General features: G+C 44.8%; 1 protein-coding gene across 1 annotated transcript in view; it reads left to right on the top strand.

Moving 5' to 3' along the window:
• LOC121005776 (oocyte zinc finger protein XlCOF22-like) overlaps positions 1–24,375 on the top strand; it is a 29,309-nt gene extending 4,934 nt beyond the window's left edge. Inside the window, exons 2-4 of the mRNA XM_040438542.1 lie at positions 5,373–5,386; positions 5,774–5,876; positions 23,158–24,375. Of these exons, the coding sequence (XP_040294476.1) occupies positions 5,373–5,386; positions 5,774–5,876; positions 23,158–24,254 (1,214 nt within the window). The 3' untranslated portion in view covers positions 24,255–24,375. The remainder of the gene's footprint in view (positions 1–5,372; positions 5,387–5,773; positions 5,877–23,157) is intronic.
• The last annotated feature ends 505 nt before the right edge of the window (positions 24,376–24,880 follow it).

The following is a 24,880-nucleotide window of genomic DNA, read 5'->3' as shown; positions in this document are numbered from 1 at the left end:
TTAGGGATTTAGAGATGATCTGCAAAGAGGAGTGGACCAACATTCCTCCTAAAATGTGCGCAAACTTGGTCATCAATTACAAGAAACGTTTGACCTCTGTGCTTGCAAACAAGGGTTTTTCCACCAAGTATTAAGTCTTTTTTTGTTAGAGGGTTCAAATACTTATTTCACTCAATGAAATGCAAATCAGTTGCTATCTTTTATTTAAAGTTATTTTTTCGATTTTCCTTTTGATGTGCTATCTGCCACTGTTACAATAAACCTACCATTGAAGTGATACTGTTCTGAGACTTTTCATTTCTTTGTCATTGGACAAACTTACAAAATCAGTGAGGGGTCAAATAATTATTTCCCCCACTGTATATAAGGCAGTTCAGGTCTAGTTAGGGGGTCTTTTTAGAGTTGGTAGTTGAAGGAAAAGGAGATGGGGTGAGTAGCTAAGGGGGAAGGAGAGGTCCCCTCTCTTCTCAGCTCTCTCTGGAGCTCCACGGCCCAGAGGAGCCAGCGTACACCTCAGTATCAAAGCCAGGAAGACACACAGAGGAAAGTCTACATTCTACTATTTACTCTTCAGGGGTAACAAGTGAATTTCTAGTCAAGTTTATTATTGGATAAAGACAAAGGAAGGACAAAGCCATTATTATAGGCTCTAGGCACCTTTGTAATCAGGTGAAGGACTTAGCTACTGGCAGCCTCACCGTTATTCTTAGGACAGATAAGGATGCTGTTGTATCACTTGTGTAGAAGATCAAGACTGGAACTACCTCAACTGAGAATGAAGCAAGGCAAGGAGCTGACTATCAGTGAGTACCTAACTGACTACTCTAGCCTGACACATTGCTACCAGTACAGCCTGTTAATGGGATTCATCACATCCAACTTGCATGTATACCAGAGACTGTTTTATTATTGGATGTAAGCTGTGATCAAGAACCTGGTTATAGTAAAGTTTACTGTTGGATTTAAACCTGCCTCATTCTTCTAAACTCTACACCACTACCACTCTCGACATCTTGCACCATCAAGGTGCTGGCGTCATGACAATACATAAATCAGGAGCCCAGCCGCACAAGCACTCAGCAACCCAATCACCATCAAGGGCGACTCAATCACCACCTGGCCGGTGTCCCCTGTAATAGAGTGTGCCTCGGAGAATCCAGTGCTGTTCTCCCCTTCACTGCACTGCTGGCCCAGGGAGGCATCTGCTAAACCGTGAGTAACCGATGAACTGTATGTACATTCCGGCCCACCGTGAACCTCGCGTGTTCTACCCCTGCAGACTGGCACGCTGCACACATCACACAGAGACAGCTCCGCTATATACGCATCACACAGAGACAGCTCTACTACATACACATCACACAGAGACAGCTCCGCTACATACGCATCACACAGAGACAGCTCTACTACATACACATCACACAGAGACAGCTCCGCTACATACACATCACACAGAGACAGCTCTGCTACATACACATCACACAGAGACAGCTCTGCTACATACACATCACACAGAGACAGCTCCGCTACATACACATCACACAGAGACAGCTCGGCTACATACACATCACACAGACAGCTCCGCTACATACGCATCACACAGAGACAGCTCTGCTACATTCACATCACACAGAGACAGCTCCGCTACATACGCATCACACAGAGACAGCTCTGCTACATACACATCACACAGAGACAGCTCCGATACATACACATCACACAGAGACAGCTCTGCTACATACACATCACACAGAGACAGCTCCCCTACATACGCATCACACAGAGACAGCTCTGCTACATACACATCACACAGAGACAGCTCTGCTACATACACATCACACAGAGACAGCTCTGCTACATACACATCACAGAGACAGCTCTGCTACATACACATCACACAGAGACAGCTCCGCTACATACACGTCACACAGAGACAGCTCTGCTACATACACATCACACAGAGACAGCTCTGCTACATACACATCATACAGAGACAGCTCTGCTACATACAAACTGTAATTCCATCCTGATGCGACACATAAACCTCTCCTCATACAGAACAACCAGGACAGCAAAGTCCTGCATACACTGAGCAACACCTGGTCATGTGATCTCCTGACTCCGCCCACATGACATCATCGCAGGTCCTTTACCTCCTCCAGCAGCACACACTGGAGCCTGACTCCTCCCACACATGATCACATGGTCATGACATCATGAAAGGTCCTTTAGCCCACCAGTCTCTGGTCTCCAGTGGAGGTATGTGCACTTTCCTCCTGTCTGTCAGGATTAGGCCTCGTTCACACAGTCAGTGTTTGGTCGGTGACTTCTCTTCCGTTAGTTTCACATTAGAGTTAAATTCTTCCGACAGAGTTCAGTGTGTATCGGGCTGAGAACCAGTGATCTAAACGAGCGTGTCCTGTGAGGAAATCAGGCTCCGTGTGTGAGCGTGCGTCCCTGTTCTGGACACTTCGTTTCCCAGAAGTGCATGTCATTATACTGATTTATAATGCTGTGTGTCTCTGCCTGACCTGTATCTACTGAATTATACTGATTTATAATGCTGTGTGTCTCTACCTGACCTGTATCTACTGAATTATACTGATTTATAATGCTGTGTGTCTCTGCCTGACCTGTATCTACTGAATTATACTGATTTATAATGCTGTGTGTCTCTACCTGACCAGTTTCTACTGAATTATACTGATTTATAATGCTGTGTGTCTCTGCCTGACCAGTTTCTACTGAATTATACTGATTTATAATGCAGTGTGTCTCTGCCTGACCTGTATCTACTGAATTATACTGATTTATAATGCTGTGTGTCTCTACCTGACCAGTTTCTACTGAATTATACTGATTTATAATGCTGTGTGTCTCTGCCTGACCAGTTTCTACTGAATTATACTGATTTATAATGCAGTGTGTCTCTGCCTCACCTGTATCTACTGAATTATACTGATTTATAATGCTGTGTCTCTGCCCGACCTGTATCTACGGAATTATACTGATTTATAATGCTGTGTGTCTCTGCCTGACCTGTATCTACTGAATTATACTGGGCCGATGTTTATTTGATTAGATTGCCCAGCAGTCAAATAATGGATAGATCATCAGTATCTGGTCAGTGGGGGTCCCTAAAGATCATCTGTTTGAGAAGGCAGGGGCACTCCAGGAGCGCCGCGGCCTTCTGTCTGTTTCCCTCAGGCCCAATGACATCACGACTAGTATCAGTGGCCTGGGCGGGGCTAAGCTCCGTTCACTTGAATGGGGTTTAGCCCCGCCCAAGCCAGTGATAGTCCTGATGTCACTGGGCCTCGGGGGAACAGAGTGAAGGCTGTGGTGCTTCTGGAGTGCTGCCGCCTTCTTAGACAGATGATCGGCGGTGGTCCCACACCCAGGTAGGGTTGGGCAATATACCGATCTTGGCGGTATACCATGGTATTAGGAAACAACGATATGGCTTATCTGAGCCATGTAGGAAAGCGCAAGGGGCCGTCATTGACGGAAGATATGTGTCACCGAGGTTCCTGGCCTCGGTGAGGTAAGAACCGGTTATATTAAGTGTCAGTGGCAGCTAGTGCTGACTGACACTATTGGTTATTTAGTGTGGCTGTAAAGCTGATCCAGGCCGATTGTTACTGGGAGCAGCCAAAGTGCAGGATGGGTGGCTGTTCCCCACGCTCCAGGCCGGGTTTTGGTTAGGGATATAATACCCAGCCAGCAGTCTCAGCTGGGTGTGGATTATCGTCCATCTGACAGTGGAGCTTTTCCGATCTCGGTGTTGGGGCATGAGAGTTTGGGCCGGGATTAAAGGGAACTGACTCATCTCAGGGACAGGACTCATCTCAGGTTAATTTGCATATGTAGCAAATCGGGTTTTTTACACAATAAAAGCACACAGAGCTATGGGGTCTGGGTATTGTGGATGTGCTAGCTGCCATTTAGCAACCCATGTCCTCAGCTCTATGCACAAAATCCCGGTGACAGGTTCCCTTTAAGGTCTGCTATCTTGTATTGAGGAAAGCACATGGACTTCTGTTTCACCCAAGGACTTATGTGTTGCTTCCTGGTGTGAACAAACACCAGACTCAAGGTGACTGTTTGTTTTTTCCTTGAAACTGATTTTTTGTTGTCACTTTCCTTATGTGTGAATAAAACACAACTGTTTAAGTTAAAGACGTTGTCGTTTCCTCTATACTGCGTCCGCAAGCCTGTCTACCAGAGCAAATCCCCACAGCCAATAGATTCTAATACTGTACGGAGCGCTCTGTCCGTACAGTATTGGAACAAAGTTTTCTGCGAATGGACTTCGGATGTTTCATCTAAAGTCGATTTGCTCATCCCTAGTGATGATGTCAGTATGTCTGAAAACGTCAAAGACAGGACCGACTGCTCGTTATTGTGGAGTCCTGAGATGTAGACACATTGACCACTATCAGGGTCTATTCACTGCTGATGTGTCCTCTTATTATCTCCAGTTATTGTATTTTACATGGGATTTTGTAGGATTTTACATCGTCTCATCTTCTTTCCATTGTAGGTTCCTACAATATAGGATCCGCTCAGTGGAGATCTTCTATATAAGATCCTTCTCCTGATTGACCCGTCAACGATGTATAGGGACAGGGACAAGATGGTGGAGAGTATAATAAATCTCACCCTAGAGATCCTCTTCCGGCTTACTGGAGAGGTGAGAGATTCTGATGATGTCACATTACATCATCTTATCTATGTTACTAACAGATGGACATGACTGGAGAGGTGAGGGACTCTGGAAATGTATAGAGTGATATTTATTACTGTGTCTTTCCATAACTAGGACTACACAGTAGTGAAGAAGACCTCTAGTGAGCGCTGTCAGGCCCCTGTGTCTGAAGGATGGGGAAGAACCCTGAGCCCAATCACAGGGCCTCCACCTCACCCCCAGATACATGAGGAAATCAATAGAGAGAAGATCCTAGAACTCACCAACAAGATGATTGAGCTGCTGACTGGACAGGTGACACTGCTGGGAATGCTGGGACATTATACAGGAACGCTATGAAGGGATCTGGGTGATGACTGTATCATTGTGTTGTCAGGTTCCCATAAGGTGTCAGGATGTCACCGTCTATTTCTCCATGGAGGAGTGGGAGTATTTAGAAGGGCACAGAGATCTGTACAAGGACATCATGATGGAGGATCACTGGCCCCTCACATCACCAGGTAATAGACATGACTAAATCCACACGTCCTCTCATTATCTGTATGTAAGGAATGAACTCAGTCACTGGATGTGTTTCCTACAGTTAAGGAAGAGATAAGAACACCGGAGAGATGTCCCAGTCCTCTTCTTCTACAGGATGGTTCAGAAGAACATCACAATGTTCCACAGGAGGATCAGGTAGATGGAGATAAGTTCTCATGAAATGTTTCCTATGATCTGTAGAAGGCTGTGAAGATCTTGTGTTCAGTCCTGTTTTATCCACCAGTATTATATCTTTTATCCTTGTATAATGAGAAAGGTGGAGATGGCAGGATTACAGCTGACCATAGACATTACATGTTCTCTGGAGCTTCTCACTATTATCTGGTTATGGAGACTGCTAGTCAGAATAAGGAACCAACAGGTTGGATTTATACAGGAGACCTGGAGAAATTTGGGTCAGATAACTCCTGCTGTCCGGTCATTTTTGGTCATCATTCTAATTAATGATCTTTTCTGGTCATATAAAACATTCCACGCGGCTTCTCCAACCGTCTGATGACTTTTACAATATTTCTTTCACAGGTTCTGAATCTGGGAGAGGATCTGAGCATTATATATGTTACAGAGACAGATGTGAGGGGTGATGAGCAAAGTATAAAGGACATTACTACAGATAACCGTCCAGGTGAGTAGTAACCAGTAAATAAAGCAGAGAAGACTCACAAAATCTACTCATTCATATGAGACAATATCCTCAAGTTGAATTTTTTAGCACTGTTTTCTGTGAGTTTTTTTAGCTTTATATCCCCCCCCCCCCTTCAGCCAGAATTTAACTAACTAAATTGATGAAAATGTGATATATACAGTAGCTGATAACACATGCTGACTGCAGATAAGGAAATCAATTCTAAATTAATCAAATTAGTTTGGAATTTCCCAAAAATGTCTCCTTCTAAATGAAGACTCAGTTTTGAGGATTCGATTTGGATGAATCAAACAGCATCACAGCCAATCAGGAGGGACGTTATAAATATGTATATTAGGCACTATGTAAGGTCCCCAGCAGAGACTTCATTCTTAGATTGTATACTGATGTGACAAATTAATCTGCAAATTAGACACACAAGTCAGACAGTTTAGGGTCTTAAAGGGACAGTGTCAACGATTGGGTTTGTTTGTATATTATATTTAGGTAAATTGAACTAATTGATAGGTTTTAGCAGTAAGCATAGGATTGGGTCAGTATTTAAAGATACAGTACTCATTTTGTAATGTACAGGAGCAGCTAGCAGCCCAGTTAATACGGGGCCTCTGTAGCAGCATTCTATAGTCAGTTTCCATAATGGAAGATTTGAATTGATCAATTGCACCCACTGAGAGACAGATGGGATCTAAGGGGGTTTCCAGGAGAATATATTTTCTAGAATAGAACATTGAGACAATGAAGTTAACGTTAATATTTAGTAGGGATTTAATCCGAGACCAAACTCAACAAGCTAATTGTGGGATAGCATACTCCACAGAGCCTCAGTGTTAAGTTCAGAAAATTATAAATAGCTTACTAATATTGTTGTACACCTCTCGGTGCATTGTACCTTGTGCAAGTGGTATCTGGGAGACTGCACATCTGGAATATTACGACCGATGTTAAATAGACTCTGTGAAGCCGCTACGTCTGTATAAGCTGATCACTTCCACTAATTACAGTAGACCTCCATGCACTGGCGTAACTAGAATTAGGATTCCTGCACAATCAAAATTGCATTGTAAAAAGAGGAGACCAACTTTATAAGATTAACACTTGCTGGACTCCACTGGCCCGCATTTTGGGCTTACAGTTCCAATACTAAACTAAGTCCAACAAGTATGTCACAACTAAAAATATATTAACTAGATTGCAGCAGATTAAGTTCCTGACCTATACTATCACAGGATAGTCCAGTTAATTTGCAAACCAGAATACCTGCCATATTTCTCAGCAATCTCCAGAAGTGCCTCTAGTGACTACCCCGGATAAGCTAAGTATACCAACATGTTGTCAGTAAGATTTCAAAGAAAGGGCTGGGCACTCTCTATATCTGGAGTCAATGGTACTTTATTCAATAAATAAAATATTATACAATATAAAATAACAATGTAAAAGTTAATTAAATGCACAGGTCTGGCCAGACTAAAATAGTACCTACAAACAATTATAAAACCACAAAATAGATAAAATACAATGGTTAACTTATGGGCCACTATTCAATTTTCAAATAATAATTTTCGCAAGGAAAAAAGTACTAATAAATTCCAAATATTCGATCCAATATCCAACACTTTTTGCATATATTCGTAACTTATCCAATTTTCGCTATAAGTCTGATTAGTCTCTTTAGTCAGCACGATGCAAAATCAATGTATATCTTAACATAAGACTAAATGTCGAATATATTTTACATCGCAAGTGCTTGTTCCATCTATGATTGTTTTGTCTACTCACGTAACAAGTGTGCGTAGGCGGCTCCGATCAACAGTCCGTGGCGTCCCGCGTGGTAATCAGAATATAATCTTCCGTTATTGCTTGCAAATGTGAGTATCAACTTTAACGTGGAACAACAGTATGCGATATATCCAAGGATTTCAAGGGAATTTTCGACAGATTGTCCTTTAGTTAAACAATATGAATTTTCACTTACTGGTGCCAGTAGTTACTTTATAGTCCACAGCTCTGCAGATGCATACGATGTACTCTCGATGGATTTCCTCCAAACAGGTCCAAAGCTGCAAAGGTTGATGGTCCTTATGTTGAATCGGGGGTCCAGTACCAGACGCGTTTCGGGGCTCTTAGTGGCCCCTTCCTCAGTGGTTGACCTCCCCTTCATAATGCCTCTCCTTTTATAGAGGATTCCAGAAATTTGCAAAATAGGAAATGGATCAGGTTTTCCTCAAACTCAGTGCTGGATTTTACTTGTAGAATCACTTTAAATGGACAGTATCATTTTCTCCAATAAAGACAATATATTACGCAGTGGTCTTCACCCTGCAAGCTTCTTACATACTCTAAATGATGTTGCAACAAAAAACGCACCAAAATCAAAAAACGCATGTGCGGTATTGATGCGTTTCTGTTGCGTTTTCATTAAAATTCATGATTTGAGTTATATTGGTGTATTGATATCTCATATACAGCCCAAATGAAGGTGTAAAAATCAAATAAATGTTGTCTTCATATTCATCTTCACAATGTGAACTAATTATAATCTATAGATGTTTTTGCCCCAAAAACGCACAATATCAAAAAAATCGCATATGCGGTATTGATGCGTTTTTTTTATTAGAAAACCATTGTTTAAGTTATATGGTGCATGAATACCCCATAATAATATATACACAATACATAAAAACATAATAATATTATGTTAAAAAAGTTTTAAAAGATTGATGTCCTCATGTAGATATATGTCATATATAATGATACGGAGAGATCTATATTCTCAAAAGATTCTTTTAAAAATTTTCCAAAATCTTAATTACAAAATTGTATTAAAATCAACATTAAAAATATATAATATATGTCATATGATGGCTTTCTGCGACTAGAATTCAAAGTTGATTGTTGTATATAAGAGGTGAGTGTCAACGGCAGAGAGGGACCGGCCACCTTAAATATGGCACGGTCTCAAGTTTGCAGCTCTGGAAAAAGTACATAGAGATTGGAGGGGAGGGGACCACATAGGTAGGATGTCAAGAGCAGAGACACAAAAGATTTTTGAACTCGATACACTCGTTCCAAAGGGGTTGAACTCTGAATTTGAATTATTTGGCTTCCTGTAGACTTGATCATGCCATATTTAAGGTGGCCGGTCCCTCTCTGCCGTTGACACTCACCTCTTATATACAACAATCAACTTTGAATTCTAGTCGCAGAAAGCCATCATATGACATATATTTTTAATGTTGATTTTAATACAATTTTGTAATTAAGATTTTGGAAAATTTTTTAAAAGAATCTTTTGAGAATATAGATCTCTCCGTATCATTATATATGACATATATCTACATGAGGACATCAATCTTTTAAAACTTTTTTGACATAATATTATTATGTTTTTATGTATTGTGGTAGGAGCTAATCGAGGAACAGAGTAGGCATGCCTATGTACTGCCCTGAACCAACTGGCTGGAGTGTGCCCGGTGCCAGTGACGAGGTAAGGCCTAGATAAGTGGGCAAAGAACCGGCTCGGAGTAGGGTGCAATGTATTTATTGGAGCATCATGGAACCCATAAAGCCCAAAGAACGAAAGGCTCTGACAATCTCAACTCGCGGATTGTGAATGTACCTTGCGTAGCAGGACGACTGCTAACGACCCCCCTTGCGGGTGACGTGTGTCGGTACTTGATGACTAAATGCTGCGGAAGCGGCCCCTACGCGAGAGGAGTGCCCGGATACCGTGCTAGGGTTGAACCCCAACCCTGCCGTCAGGGTGCGGACATTGAAGACAAACTGGGCCGAAGAAGGGGGCCTACCGTTGATTGGGAGAAACGGGTCGTCTAACGCGGGAAACTGGAGTGAGGCCAGAAGCTCTTGGAGCGCCTTGACGGGACACCGACAGTTGGCCGTAGGGAAGAACTCTACCTCGGTGGGAGGACCAGCCTGATTGGACTTGGTGGCTGGGATGGACCGTATGAAGTGGACCGGGCAGGGTCGCTCGGTTGACCGTGCCGCAGGTGAACTCCCCGGGTCTAAGAACCCATAGAACCCTAGGTACATGGCTGCTTTGGTGATGATGCTTGCTGAGTGCCCAAAAGGGAGACCGTCTAGGGCTACGGACAATCTGCGGAAAGCTCGCCTGACACTGGTTGTCTGCGCACCTGGACCGCCGCGCTAACCCTGAGGGTGGCTTTGATGGCCTGATACAAAAAATGGATTTGGCAGAGGGGTCGCCGAGCATCCGATGGTGTTGAATGCCGGCCAAATACAGCTTGATGGTGTTAATTGACAGGTGATGGTGCGTGTGGCAACGGGCTATGAAAGCCACTGGATATTGCTGGAAAAAACCCTGAGCGTTCCAGGCAAATATATCGGATCCTGAGCGATTCAGGCAACTGCGTACAACCTGTGGGACAAAAGACCTGAGCGATTCAGGCAAATGCGAACCACCTGTGGGAAAAAGACCTGAGCGATTCAGGGAATATGTAACCTGAGTGAAACAAGAAAACACACAACCTGGAAATACCGCCAATCTGAAGACAGGAAACAAAACCTGAGTGATTCCGGAAAATACGTAACCTGGGTGAATCAGGAAAACATACCACCTGGAGATACCGGCAACCTGAAAGACAGGAAAATACAAAACCTGAGCGATCCAGGAAATACCTGACCTGAGATTCAGGGAAACGTAAAACCTGAGTGACTTGGGCACATACATAACCCGAGCGACGCAGAAAACATGAACCCGGGCGATTCTGGAAACATAAAACCCGAGGAACTCAGGTAAATTCATGAATCCGAGCGACCCAGGGAAATGCATGGACCCGAGCGATCCAGGAAACACGTAAAACCCACGCGACTCCGGGAATTAGACCTGGGTGAATGGGCAAAAAACGTGAATTCTGAGCTAATCCGGGAAATACATGAAACCTGAGAATCAGAAGGAAACAGAAATGAACATGGTATAGAAAGGATCGCAACCTAACCGAATCAACGGACAGTGCTGCCAACTCTCCGGCGATATTGAAGACCTAGGAATGGTGGCTTGTGATAAATGAAGGAAGGCTCTGAGCTGCGGAGAAGCGTCACGCCGCCACTCGGCTGGAACTTACCTGAAACCCGGCACCGTGGAGTGACCGGGCATGGAGGAGCCCTGCGATATAACTGAGGATGGATCGACATTCCGGTGGCCTGAGGCCCTGCTTACAGGAAAAAATAAGCTTGCGTCTGTACGAGACCCGGAGAGAGGTGCAATCTGGTGGCACTGGAAAGAGGCGATGGAGAATCGGGATGCAGCCTGGGCGTCATGGCCAACTGCTGGGTGACCCTGGACAGCCAGAATCAGAGCCCGAAGTCGCGCCGCATGCAACAAACCTGCGGAAACAGAAATCCAGACACACAGGACACGAATCTGGTAACCAGGAACCAGCCGGACGCTGCTGAACAAATCCCTGAGCGTTACAGGCTGATGCATAGAACCTGCGTCATTCGGGCGATGCACTGACTCCTGAGCGGTTCAGGTGACATGGAATCCTAAGCAACGCAGGCAATTACATGCACCTTCATGAAGATGACGGACACCTGGGAGGGTCGGGCAGTACCTTGAATCTGGTTGGACCTGGCCACTACCTACTCCCTGGGAGACCAGGGAAAAACAGAAGCCTGAGCGAATCAGGCCAACCTGACCTGCGTGAATCAGGGGAATACATAACCAGACTGTTCAGGAAAATATGCAACCTGGGAACAACCGACCTGGAAGAGGAAGGAAAACAAAACCCGAATCAGGGAGAACATGGCACCTGAGCGATTTCAGGGAAATACATGACACCTGAGCGATTCAGGGGATACATGACACCTGAGCGAATCAGGGAGCACACCACTCCTGAGCGATTCAGGGAACACACCACACCTGAGCGATTCAGGGAACACGCAAGACCTGAGCGATTCAGGGAACACGCAAGACCTGAGCGATTCAGGGAACCTTACCCCTAAGTGACTAAGGGAGGCATAACACCAGAGCGATTCAGGGACCTGACCCCTGAGTCACTTAGGGAAGAAATGGCACATGCGATTTTTGGGAACATGACACCTGTGAATTGGAGAAAACATAACCCTGAGTGATTCCGGGAAGACATGACACATACGGTTCTTGGGTAAATGACACCTGTAATTTGGAGAAAAACACGACGCCAGAGCGAATCAGGGAAGACAAAACCTGAATGATTCAGGGAAGACATGACACCTGCGACTCCGGGAACATGACCCCTGCGTTCTGAGGAAAACATGACACCTGAGCGATTCAGGGAAGACATTACCCCCGAGCGATTCCGGGACGACATTACCCCCGAGCGATTCAGGGACGACATTACACCCGAGCGATTCAGGGACGACATTACCCCCGAGCGATTCAGGGAAGACATCACACCCGAGCGATTCAGGGAGGACATTACCCCTGAGTGACTTTTAGGGGAGACATACACCTGAGTGATTTTTAGGGAAGACATTACCCATGAGCGATTCAGGGAAGACATTACACTAGAGCGATTTAGGGAAGACATTACACTAGAGCGATTCAGGGAAGACATTACACTAGAGCGATTCAGGGAAGACATTACACTAGCGATTCCGGGAAGACATTTACACTTGAGCGATTCAGGGAGGACATTACACCTGAGTGATTTTTAGGGAAGACCTTACACCTGAGTGACTTTTAGGGAAGACATTACACCTGAGTGACTTTCAGGGAAGACATTACACCTGAGCGATTCAGGGATGACATTACACCTGAGCGATTCAGGGAAGACATTACACCTGAGCGATTCAGGGAAGACATTACACTAGAGCGATTCAGGGAAGACATTACACTAGAGCGATTCAGGGAAGACATTACACTAGAGCGATTAAGGGAAGACATTACACTAGCGATTCAGGGAAGACATTACACTATCGATTCAGGGAAATTTTTTATTTTATTTTTTTCAGCAGTGCGGGCAGCATGCCAACAGCTGGCGACTCGCCCGAACGGAGAAGCGGCGCCCACCGGACCCCCGCACTGGGTAACATGAGCAGGAAGGCATGACTGCCACAGACAATTTTGGGAACATGACACCTGTGAATGGAGAAACATCTGAGCGAAACAGGGAACAAAAACCTGAGCGATTCAGGGAAGCCAGAGCACCGGCGTGCTTCAAGAAATACCACAAAAACACAAGTGCCTGAGTGGTTCAGGGGACGTATGGCCCCTGACTGATTCCAGGAATTCGCAGACTGGAAGAACCCTGGACTAAAACCACATGCTTGGGTTGAGGCCGCAGCCGGCCGGCAGAACCCACCCCCTGATCTGTGGGGGACAGAGGAGCGGCGCCCGCCGGGGGCCGGCTGGCAGAGGACTGTGACTCGACGTGCCGCCTGCCAGCCACCCCAAGCTCCCGGGAACAGCCTGCCCCCCCCACGACCCCAGGTGACAGGACAGCTGGGGTGCTTGTGGGAGGACCAGGCATGGCCAGCAGGAGCGGCGCAAGCCCAGGAAGACAGGGATTGACCGGGACCCCGCCGCCTGACTGGATAGTTAGGCCATATCTACAGAGAACCTGTCCCTCATTTGAGGACCGCGGCGTCGACTAGTGCACCAGTACTGCCATATGCAGGAGACGCCGCGCGGGTCCCACGAACGGACCTGCTCTAGTCTGCAGGGAGAGAAGCGGGGGTGCATCCGCACTGCCAATAGGGCTCGGCTACCCAGCCGGGACCACTTACCGGAGGCGCCGCCGCGGTCTGGATTCCACGAGGACGCGAAACCGGAAGTGACGTCACGGAAGGTATCTAAACCGGAAGTGGCGTCACGGACGGGCGGAACTTCAAAGAACGGGCCCCCCACAGGCCCTGCTGGCATCCGTCGACACATCGGAAAAAACATAGCGTTACAGCCCCAGCCGCACAGGGACGCCAGCCGGGAGATACAAAACAGCCGGGAGAAATGCGGGAGGAGGCCGCAGAGAAGCCAGGGCCTCAATTAGTGGCGTCCCCGGCGGCGCCCCGGACCGGAGAAGTTGCGCCAACACTGAAGGGCCTCTGGAGCAGCTGCTACCAGGCAGACCAACCCGCCGCCGACCCGCAGGGATCGAGAAGCGGTGCATGCTGCCGGTCTAAGAACGGGCCCCCCTTTCCTCTGGAAGCCAGGCGGTGGTCAGGACCCGAGATGACGACCGAAGACGCGACCGGAAGTGACGTCAGGTGCTGGTAAATCAAAGAAACGGGCGCCCTCCTGCTTGTACTAGGGGGTTTAAATAGGGGAGGTCGCTCCACCCACAATTTCAGGCTGCACGCAGCCTTAATTATTTGTGTATATATTATTATGGGGTATTCATGCACAATATAACTTAAACAATGGTTTTCTAATAAAAACGCAACAAAAACGCATCAATACCGCATATGCGATTTTTTTGATATTGTGCGTTTTTTGGGGCAAAAACATCTATAGATTATAATTAGTTCACATTGTGAAGATGAATATGAAGACAACATTTATTTGATTTTTACACCTTCATTTGGGCTGTATATGAGATATCAATACACCAATATAACTCAAATCATGAATTTTAATGAAAACGCAACAGAAACGCATCAATACAGCACATGCGTTTTTTGATTTTGGTGCGTTTTTTGTTGCAACATCATTTAGAGTATGTAAGAAGCTTGCAGGGTGAAGACCACTGCGTAATATATTGTCTTTATTGGAGAAAATGATACTGTCCATTTAAAGTGATCCTACAAGTAAAATCCAGCACTGAGTTTGAGGAAAACCTGATCCATTTCCTATTTTGCAAATTTCTGGAATCCTCTATAAAAGGAGAGGCATTATGAAGGGGTGGTCAACCACTGAGGAAGGGGCCACTAAGAACCCCGAAACGCGTCTGATACTGGACCCCCCGATTCAACATAAGGACCATCAACCTTTGCAGCTTCGGTCCTGTTTGGAGGAAATCCATTGAGAGTACATCGTATGCATCTGCAGAGCTGTCGACTATAAAGTAAGTGAAAATTCATATTGTTTAACTAAAGGACAATCTGTCGAAAATTCCCTTGAAATCCTTGGATATATCGCATACTGTTGTTCCACGTTAAAGTTGATACTCACATTTGCAAGCAATAGCGGAAGATTATATTCTGATTACCACGCGGGACGCCGCGGACTGTTGATCGGAGCCGCCTACGCACACTTGTTACGTGAGTAGACAAAACAATCATAGATGGAACAAGCACTTGCGATGAAAAATATATTTGACATTTAGTCTTATGTGAAGATATACATTGATGTTGCATCGTGCTGACTAAAGAGACTAATCAGACTTATAGCGAAAATTGGATAAGTTACGAATATATGCAAAAAGTGTTGGACATTGGATCGAATATTTGGAATTTATTATTTTTTCCTTGCGATTATTTATTCGAAAATTTATCCAAAAATTTATACGAAAATTGAATAGTGGCCCATAAGTTAACCATTGTATTTTATCCATTTTGTGGTTTTATAATTGTTTGTAGGTACTATTTTAGTCTGGCCAGACCTGTGCATTTAATTAACTTTTACATTGTTATTTTATTTTGTATAATATTTTATTTATTGAATAAAGTACCATTGACTCCAGATATAGAGAGTCCCCAGCCCTTTCTTTGAAATATTGTTGTAGTTTATAGATTGGGTGAATCTGTTGGCTGAGAGCACCCATCCGGGCCACCCCACACAGTAGTGCGACCTAACATTTGATAAATTCAAATGTCGTCAGTAAGACCTGCTACATACCATCCCTCTATCAGGGAATTATTAATCATCATGGATAGGAGTTTCTGACCTCTGTAAAGGAAAGAGGTCAGAAAGGTAGCCATTCAACCTGATGCTAGCGGTCAGAGTATTATACAATGAAGACAGAGAAAAATCTTGTATGTTGCAGAAATAAGATAGGTTTACACAGGCTAAGTGAATTAAAAAGTTTACTAAGTCTGATTAAATACATAAAAGATCAAAGAGACCGTCCTAGCAGTGCACAGTCCCATAACCAAAACTCGACTCCCATAACCACACCACCCTCACCACGAAAAACTTGGCCAAGGCCCTATCATCTATAGTAATAAGTGGGAACAGTCTATAGAAGTTGTTTGAGGCTTACCCGTGTTATGTATCGTTATGTAGCTTCTGAAAAAGAGGGAGGCAACTGTTTCTCATAGGTGTAATTAAACATCTTTGACAATCAAGTACTATAATCCTCCACACTCAACTTACACAAACTTAACCAGGTGTCTTTCTCAATGCCAGGGAACCTATGGCTTGTTCAATCTCTAGGGCTGTGATACGAGATTCCCCGACAGGGGCAGGAGTGTGATTCCAGACACCGTGTCGGACTGTGGTGCCTAGGGCCCACCATTAAAATGAATTCTGGGGGCCCACTATGCAACTACATGCAAATACTACCTGCTCACATAGTAGTCAGCAGCAGTAAGACTCTATGGGTAACTTATTATGGGAGTCCCTGCAACGACTTCGAGAAGGTAAGTCCCTGGGAAAAGAGGATACTAGTTGGCCTGCCTCTGTATCTAGAAGTCATCTCCGCCACCTGATTCAATATAATAATAAACTCGGGAGTTTTTAAATAATCTACCCAGTTTTTTATATGGACATAGGCTGGTTAAGATGCCTCCAGGACTGGGGGCTCACCTTTGTCAGGGGCCCACTGAGGGATTCACCTCTTACCTCTGTGGGCCAGTCCGAGCCTGTCCAGATAGCAGTCCAGGACCTTCCAAGAGACTGAGACCCTTGAGGTGTGAAGATTGGAGTACTGTTACAAATTGCTCACAAATAGGCTCAGTGACAGAAACTCAGCAACTGAGCATTCATTAATCTAGTTACCCAAGTTTGACGAGTCTCCGTCTTTGCTAAATAGGCCAGTGCTCTAACATTTTATCCCTTTTTATACCTACTTCTCGGACAGAAGTTTTTTTGTGTATATTCAGTAAGTTGCACAGTTAATTCTCTCTGGGCTCCATCCATAGCCTCTGGTTTATCACTACATAGGTCAGTAAGAAACATGGCCTCCTTCTCTGAAAGCTCAGTCTTCAACTTAGAATGGGTAACTCTCAGCTCCGATCTATGTGCTGCTATTGCATTGATTAGAACACCCCGCTTAAAAAAAAATCAGTCTGTTATGGGCTTAGAAGTCCCCTTACTGTGCAGCAAATGTTCATTTATTGCCTGTGTTCAGGTACTTGCGACAGGAAGCACATCTAATGACACAGGATTGAGATGCTATTGTCTAACTGGAGAGGCAGTGAGCTGTGTAATTATCACTAATAATGGTGGATGGTTTGAAGATAACTTATCTGAACTAACCAAATCAATCCTTGAAAGGGAGTCAGCTGATGCAGAGTGGCAGGAGAAGTATTTATGAGAAAGTATTGTGGGTTGCAGAAGGTGCTGGCGATATTCATGAGAATGTCTGCACATTTCAACCATTCTTATGTGGTTAGGAATGCCCTCCTAAACCTGCTGTAACAGTCCTACAGGCTCACCTGAGTCAGAGGACCGCTGGCTGGAGGTAGGAGTGGAGCCCAGTGGCAAGGACTGCAGGCAGGTAGTAGGTGCAGGAAGTCTGGCAGAGGTGTAGTCGGTAGGCAGGCGGTGGGTCAGGGCAGGCGGCAGTAAGCGTGGTCAGACAATCCGGATGGCAACGGTGGTAGCAGCTCAGTAGGTAGGGACAAAGCAGAAGAGTAGTCGGTAGGCAGGCGGTGGGTCAGGGCAGGCGGCAGTAAGCATGGTCAGACAATCCAGATGTCAACGGTGGTAGCAGTTCAGTAGGTAGGGACAAAGCAGAAGAGTAGTCGGTAGGCAATTCCTGGTCAGCAGTGGACTTCCAGTAGTAGCAAGAGCAGCAGATGAGGAGAAGCTTGATCAAGGCTCAGGAGCTCAATAATCAGCAAGCTAGAGTGCAAGGGGCTGGACTTATATAGGGAAGTACCAGGTGTGGGGAATCAAGGGTGATGAGCAAGGCTTGGCAAGACTGAGGTTACATAATAGGTTTCAGGGAGGAATCTCCAGAGAGGACAGTAGCCTAGTAAGCAGGGCTTACCTGGGATGTGGCTGGTCACGGGTTCGAATCCCGACACCTGCAGCGACAGAACCCTCTGCCTTTCCACTGCTTGATGTGACATTCCAACTCGCTGAATATGGTGGAGTGTTTGTACAAGCGCTGTAAAGTGGTCAATTATATCATGCATGAGAATACCGCTGCAGGGAACATGTGTTATTTTGAGCTCAGGCAGTGGCAACTCATCAGGGACTTGTGTCACATTCTTAGGCCCTTTGAAGAGGCCACCACATTTCTGAGTAGGGATAGCAGCGGCTTTAACTTTGTCATTGTTCCTGATATTTATGTTAGAACAAACGCTCATGCTGATGCGGGAAGAAAATCAGCTTTCGTATCTTGCTTACCATTCTGTAGCTGTTAGGGACCCACACGAACAAAAACTCATACAGGAGGATGAGGAGCTAACACTGGAGGAGGAGGAGTTGGTGGTGCAGGAGGAGGAGGCTGATGATGAGATGATGACAGGGATACTAACCATGACTACTCATCACAGTGGGGAGGAGCCTGAAAGAACTGTGTCCTCGGGCATATTGACGAGCGTGGCAAGCTGGATGCATGGTTGCTTACACGCTGACAAGAATATTTTTGGCATCGAGCAAAGTGATGACTACTGGATAGCCATGCTTTTAGACCCTCACTATTAAAGTACTGCAGTAAAATGATTTGTATAGACCAAGGAGTGGCATCTATATCAGGCTGAGTGGCCTGTGGGAAAACTACAGGATGTTATGATTTTTGTTTAAATATAGATATTGATATGGAAAATTGAAAATATAATCAAAAATGTTTTCAAAAATATGTTTGTGATAAAAACGTGATTTAAACAATAGGTCATTCTCTGATGACACATTTCCTTTAAGGACACTTTTACAAATTCTTTTGCATGTTCGATTTTAAGATTTCCCCTCCCCCACAGCGCCTCCATATTAGCAATGGCAGCCACAGGAGTAGGTCAGGAGTAGATTATGCACTCGCAGCTTCTGCTATAAATGAAATTATTGGAAAAATAAAAAATGCATGAGCTTATCTGCCTTATGCCTTTTCACACAGTCAGTGTTTGTTAAGTGATTTCCATCAGTGATTTTGAGCCAAAACCAGGTGCGACTCTAAACAAAGAACAGGTGCAGATCTTTCCCTTAGGGCTCATGCACCTGACCGTCGGATGTTTTGCGGTCTGCAAATCTGAGATTAGTAAAGCATGGATACTGGCCACGTGCATTAAGCATTTTGCGTAATGGAAAGGCTGGCCCCTAATAGAACAGTCCTATCCTTGTCCGTAATGCAGACAATAATAGGACATGTTCTATTTTTCTGCGGAATGGCCACTTGGACATATGGACACGGAATGCACACATTTCCATTTTTTGCGATCCCATTGAAGTGAATGATTCTGCATATAGGCCCCCCAAAAAAACAACGGACATGGATAAAAAACAACAACTTATGTCTGTTGTGGAGGTTAGCTGTACAAATGGTAGGCAGTCGGCAGGATTGGATGCAACATAAGGGTTTTATTGGAAAAAAACACAACACAAATTGTTCCAACAGGATGGCTTGGCTTCAGCCCATCAAAGTTCAGTCACATAAAGCACTTATCCTCAGCCCTCAATTGTCATATAACAGTTCAATTTTTAAACAGGAGTCACCTTTGTGCGGAATCTTGTCTTTTCCCTTCTCTGGAACACTGTGGAGAGGAATACTCCCAAGTCCTCTGCAGATCAACACCAACCACACACTGACAGTGTGTCTTTTAAATTAGCTTCCAGCTGGGTGAGTTGGTAACACAGGAGATGGAGTATGGGAGTGACCTTCCCACCCAAACTCTTCAGTCACTCCTAAATCCCAGACCCAAATTCCAGCTACCACAAACTCAGCGATCTAACATCACTGGTTGCCATTTACCTCCGGGATTTACATCACCGAGAGCAGCAGCCTCAGTGACACATACTTACCATCAATAACCTCACCCCTTGGATGCTTACACTGTATAGGCTCCAATCCTGGTTTTGACTCACAATCACTGATGGAAATCACTGATGAAACTCTGACATGTGAATAAGGCATTACACTTGCTCCAAAGCCATGGCCATAACGATCTTCCTCTCTAGGCTGATCAATAGAGATGGCTAGACTAGTTCGCCGGCGAATATAGCTTGTTCGCGTTCGCAGCGGCGCGCGAACATATGCGATGTTCGGTCCGCCCCCTATACATCATCATTGAGTAAACTTTGACCCTGTACCTCACAGTCAGCAGACACATTCCAGCCAATCAGCAGCAGACCCTCCCTCCCAGACCCTCCCACCTCCTGGACAGCATCCATTTTAGATTCATTCGGAAGCTGCATTCTCAGTGAGAGGAGGGACAGTGCTGCTGCTGCTGCCGATTCAATAGGGAAAGCGTTAGCTAGGGCAGTGTTCTGTATCCACAGACTCATCTGCTGTAAGGACAGCGTCCTGACAGCACCCCAAAAAGCCCTTTTCAGGGCTGGTACATGAGTCTGCTTTTTTATATATATATATATATATATATATATATATATATTGCAGTTGCCTGCCCGTGTGTGAGAGGCTGCAGGCTCAGTCACAGACAGTACTGTGTGCTTGCAACTGTTTCATTCATACCTCGCAGATAAAAAAAAAAATCTATTTAATCTTTTTCTGTGATATAATCACAGTTGCAAGCCAGTGTGTGTCAGGCCCACACAGACTGTACTGTGCCCACTGCCCACCACTTATATAGGGTGGCACAGTACCTTGCACGCATAGTAACACTTATCTAATAAAAAATGACAGGCAGAGGCAGGCCACGCTGCAGGGGCTGTCGTGGTCGTGGTCGTGGTGCTGTGATTTCCACTGGCCCTGGAATAATGCCCAGTGTTCAGAGGCCACGTACCCTGAACCCAAAAAATTCGGAGAAAATAGTTGACTGGCTTACACAGGACACCCAATCTTCAACAGCTTCCGCTAAGAACCTTGACGCACCATCCTCCTCCAGCTCAGCTTTGGTCAGCTGCTCTCAAGTTACCACTCTCCCGCCCGCCGCCACTACCACCACAGCCGCTTCACTTGATCCCTCAGAGGAGTTATTTACACATCAGTTGGATGAAATTAATGATGCGCAACCATTATTGCCAGAGGATGGAGATAACAGGGATATGTCTCAGTCAGGCAGCATTACACACATGGACGTACAGTGTGATGATGATGATGTTGTACCCGCTGCTGCTTTCTTTGCTGAGGTGTCAGATACAAGTGAAGTGGTTGATGATGACGATGTGTCCGTGGATGCCACTTGGGTGCCTGCTCGAAGAGAAGAAGAAGAGGGGGAAAGTTCAGAAGGGGAGACAGAGAGGAGGAGACGAGTTGGAAGCAGGGGGAGGTCGTCGCAAGGAGCTAGTGGTACAGTCAGACAGCATGTATCGGCACCCGGGCTCAGCCAGACAGCACGCCAATCAACATATGCTGTTGCCACCACCAGAATGCCATCATTGCAAAGCTCAGCAGTGTGGCATTTTATTTGTGTGTCTGCCTCTGACAACAGCGATGCCATTTGCAACCTGTGCCAAAAGAAACTGAGTCGTGGGAAATCCAACACCCACCTAGGTACAACTGCTTTGCGAAGGCACATGATCGCACATCACAAATGCCTATGGGATCAACACATGATGACGAGTAGAAGCAGCACACAAGCTCAAAGCCACCATCCTCCTGATCCAGCATCTTCTGCCACGTCAACCACTGCTGTCCTCCTTGCCCCCTCTCAACCACCCGCCACTCCGCCTCTCACCTTCAGCAGTTCAATCTCATCTGCCCACAGTCAGGTGTCTGTAAAGGAAATGTTTGAGCGTAGGAAGCCAATGTCACAGAGTCACCCCCTTGCCCGACGTCTGACAGCTGGCTTGACGGAACTCTTAGGCCGCCAGCTTTTACCATACCAGCTGGTGGAGTCTGAGGCCTTCAAAAAATTTGTTGCTATTGGGACACCACAGTGGAATGTACCTGGCCTAAATTTTTTTTCACAAAAGGCAATCCCACCCTGATATGGGACGTAACAGGGATTAAACTGATGAGAATAGTACTACAGAAAATACCACTCACGGGTGTGACAGTAAATTGCACGGGGCAGACGCAGTGACCGTGGCGTGGATTCAAACAAAGGGGAGGGAGCCAGCGTTTTTTTTTAACCATCTCCCCGTTCGAAAAATCTATTCAATTCACCTTTCGGGGATCCTTGGTGTTGTACGTGGCTGGGTGGAGGAAGAAACCTTCAATGACATCAACGGGACATGGCTAGCTTGGTATCCAACCTTGTGCAAATGGGAAGTTTGCGGTTGGGCAAATGGACTGTTTGTGGTTGTTTGCGGTGCATTAAAAGGGGAATTTGGTCTGTCAATGTCTGGGAAGCGGGCGTAACCCTTACACTACCTGATCGATACAACATCATACCTGATTGTATACACACACTGGATGTTTTAAACCACGTTGTTCAAAAAAAAAATTGGATTGTTAGGTGATTTATGCCCTTTATGGATTAAAATCCAACTCTGCGTCAACTATGTAATTTTCCATGGGAGTTTTGCCATGGATCCCCCTCCGGCATGCCACAGTCCAGGTGTTAGTCCCATTGAAACAACTTTTCCATCACTACTGTGGCTATAAAGAGTCCCTGTGGGTTTTAAAATTCGCCTGCCTATTGAAGTCTATGGCGGGTCGCCCGTTCACGAACATTTGCAGAAATTCGCGTTCGCGAACGGAAAATTTTATGTTCGCGACATCTCTACTGATCAGTGCTAAATTGCATGTAGTGAGACGGACACCAGTGAATAGCACTTAATGACAAATCCCTTTATTATTCTCCACGAAAATGGAGGTATCCACTCTGATGGCGAACCTATGAAGATACTGGCTTTTACACAAAAGTAGAAAACTGCAACAGAACAACCTGGTGGCCTCTTGACTCTAGCGTCTACTGTTAGATTGTTATCTGTTCTTCCACCCTTGTCTTAGCCGGTTAAAAAAAGAACTTTGCTTAGTGCCTTGCAATGTGTCTGGAAATTTTTGTATGGAAAGGTTATAAAATATCAATATAAGCTTATATTATTGAAAAATAATAAAATCTATTTTATTTTTGGCAGATGACTGCACCAGGAGCTCAGAAGAACATGTGATAATTTCCGATTTTAAAACAGATGATCATGCTGTGGTTCAAGATAGATATGAAGAAAATGTCATTATTCCAGATGTATCCTCATCCCTTCACAGAAAATATCTGTCATCTGATCTTTTTAAACAGGTCCAATCTTCTGATTCATCACAGACTGTAACACAAAATAAAGGTCATAGAAGGGGTGATAAACATAAAAGATCTCACACAGAGGAGAAACCATTTTCATGTCCAGAATGTGGGAAATGTTTTAAAAAAAAATGTAACCTTGTAACTCACCAAAGAATTCACACAGGGGAAAAACCATTTTCATGTCCAGAATGTGGGAAATGTTTTAAAAAAAAAATTAACCTTGTAACTCACCAGAGAATTCACACAGGGGAAAAACCATTTTCATGTCCAGAATGTGGAAAATGTTTTACAGAAAAATCACATCTTCTATCACATCAGAGAACTCACACAGGAGAGAAGCCATATTCATGCTCAAAATGTGGGAAATATTTTCTCCAGAAATCAGCTCTTAATAGACATCAAATAACTCACACAGGGGAGAAACCATTTTCATGTCCAGAATGTGGCAAGTGTTTTGCTCAGAAATCAGCTCTTGTTTTACATCAAAGAACTCACACAGGGGAGAAACCATATTCATGTTCACAATGTGAGAAATGTTATACTTCTAAATCAGATCTTGTTGTACATCAGAGAAATCACACAGGAGAGAAGCCATTTTCATGTTCAGAATGCGGAAAATATTTTAATAATAGATCCAATCTTAATAGACATCAAAGAAGTCACACAGGAGAGAAGTCATTTTGGTGCACAGAATGTGGAAAATGCTTTAATCAAAAATCCAAGCTTGTTTACCATCAAAGAACTCACACAGGAGAGAAGCCATATTCATGTTCAGAATGTGGTAAGTGTTTTATTAATAGATCAAATCTTGCCCAACATCAAGGAATTCACATGAAGAAGAAGCCATATTTTTGCTCAGAATGTGGGAAACGTTTTGCAGATATTTCAGATCTTGTTACACATCAGAGAATTCACACGGGGGAGAAACAATTTTAATTTATGTTATGTAAAAACATTTTTTAAATGTATGTTATGTAAAAAAAATCCGGTGTAATTGTACATCAAAGAAGAAGACGTGGAAAATCACATATTCTTAAAAATCTATATATCCATAGAAGCACCCATTTTCTTTTTTATACCTTTTTTATTGGTGAATAGTACAAGGAAAAAAATAACAGTCACAGTAAAATCACATAGTAGAGAATGGGAAAGCAATTTGTAGCTAGAGATGTCCCGAATAGTTCGCTGGCGAATAGTTCCCGGCGAACATAGCTTGTTCGTCGTGGCGGGCGAACATATGCGATGTTCGGTCCGCCCCCTATACATCATCATTGAGTAAACTTTGACCCTGTACCTCACAGTCAGCAGACACATTCCAGCCAATCAGCAGCAGACCCTTCCTCCCAGACCCTCCCACCTCCTTGACAGCATCCATTTTAGATTCATTCGGAAGCTACATTCTTAGTGAGAGGAGGGACAGTGTAGCTGCTGTTGATTTAATAGGGAAATCGATAGCTAGGCAAGTGTATTCAGTGTCCACTGCAGTCCTGAAGGACTCATCTGATCTCTGCTGTAAGGACAGCACCCCAAAAAGCCCTTTTTAGGGCTAGAACATCAGTCTG

Source organism: Bufo bufo, chromosome 6, assembly GCF_905171765.1.
Source record: "Bufo bufo chromosome 6, aBufBuf1.1, whole genome shotgun sequence".
Taxonomy (NCBI): Eukaryota; Metazoa; Chordata; class Amphibia; order Anura; family Bufonidae; genus Bufo; species Bufo bufo.
This window is presented reverse-complemented; position numbering and strand designations above follow the sequence as displayed.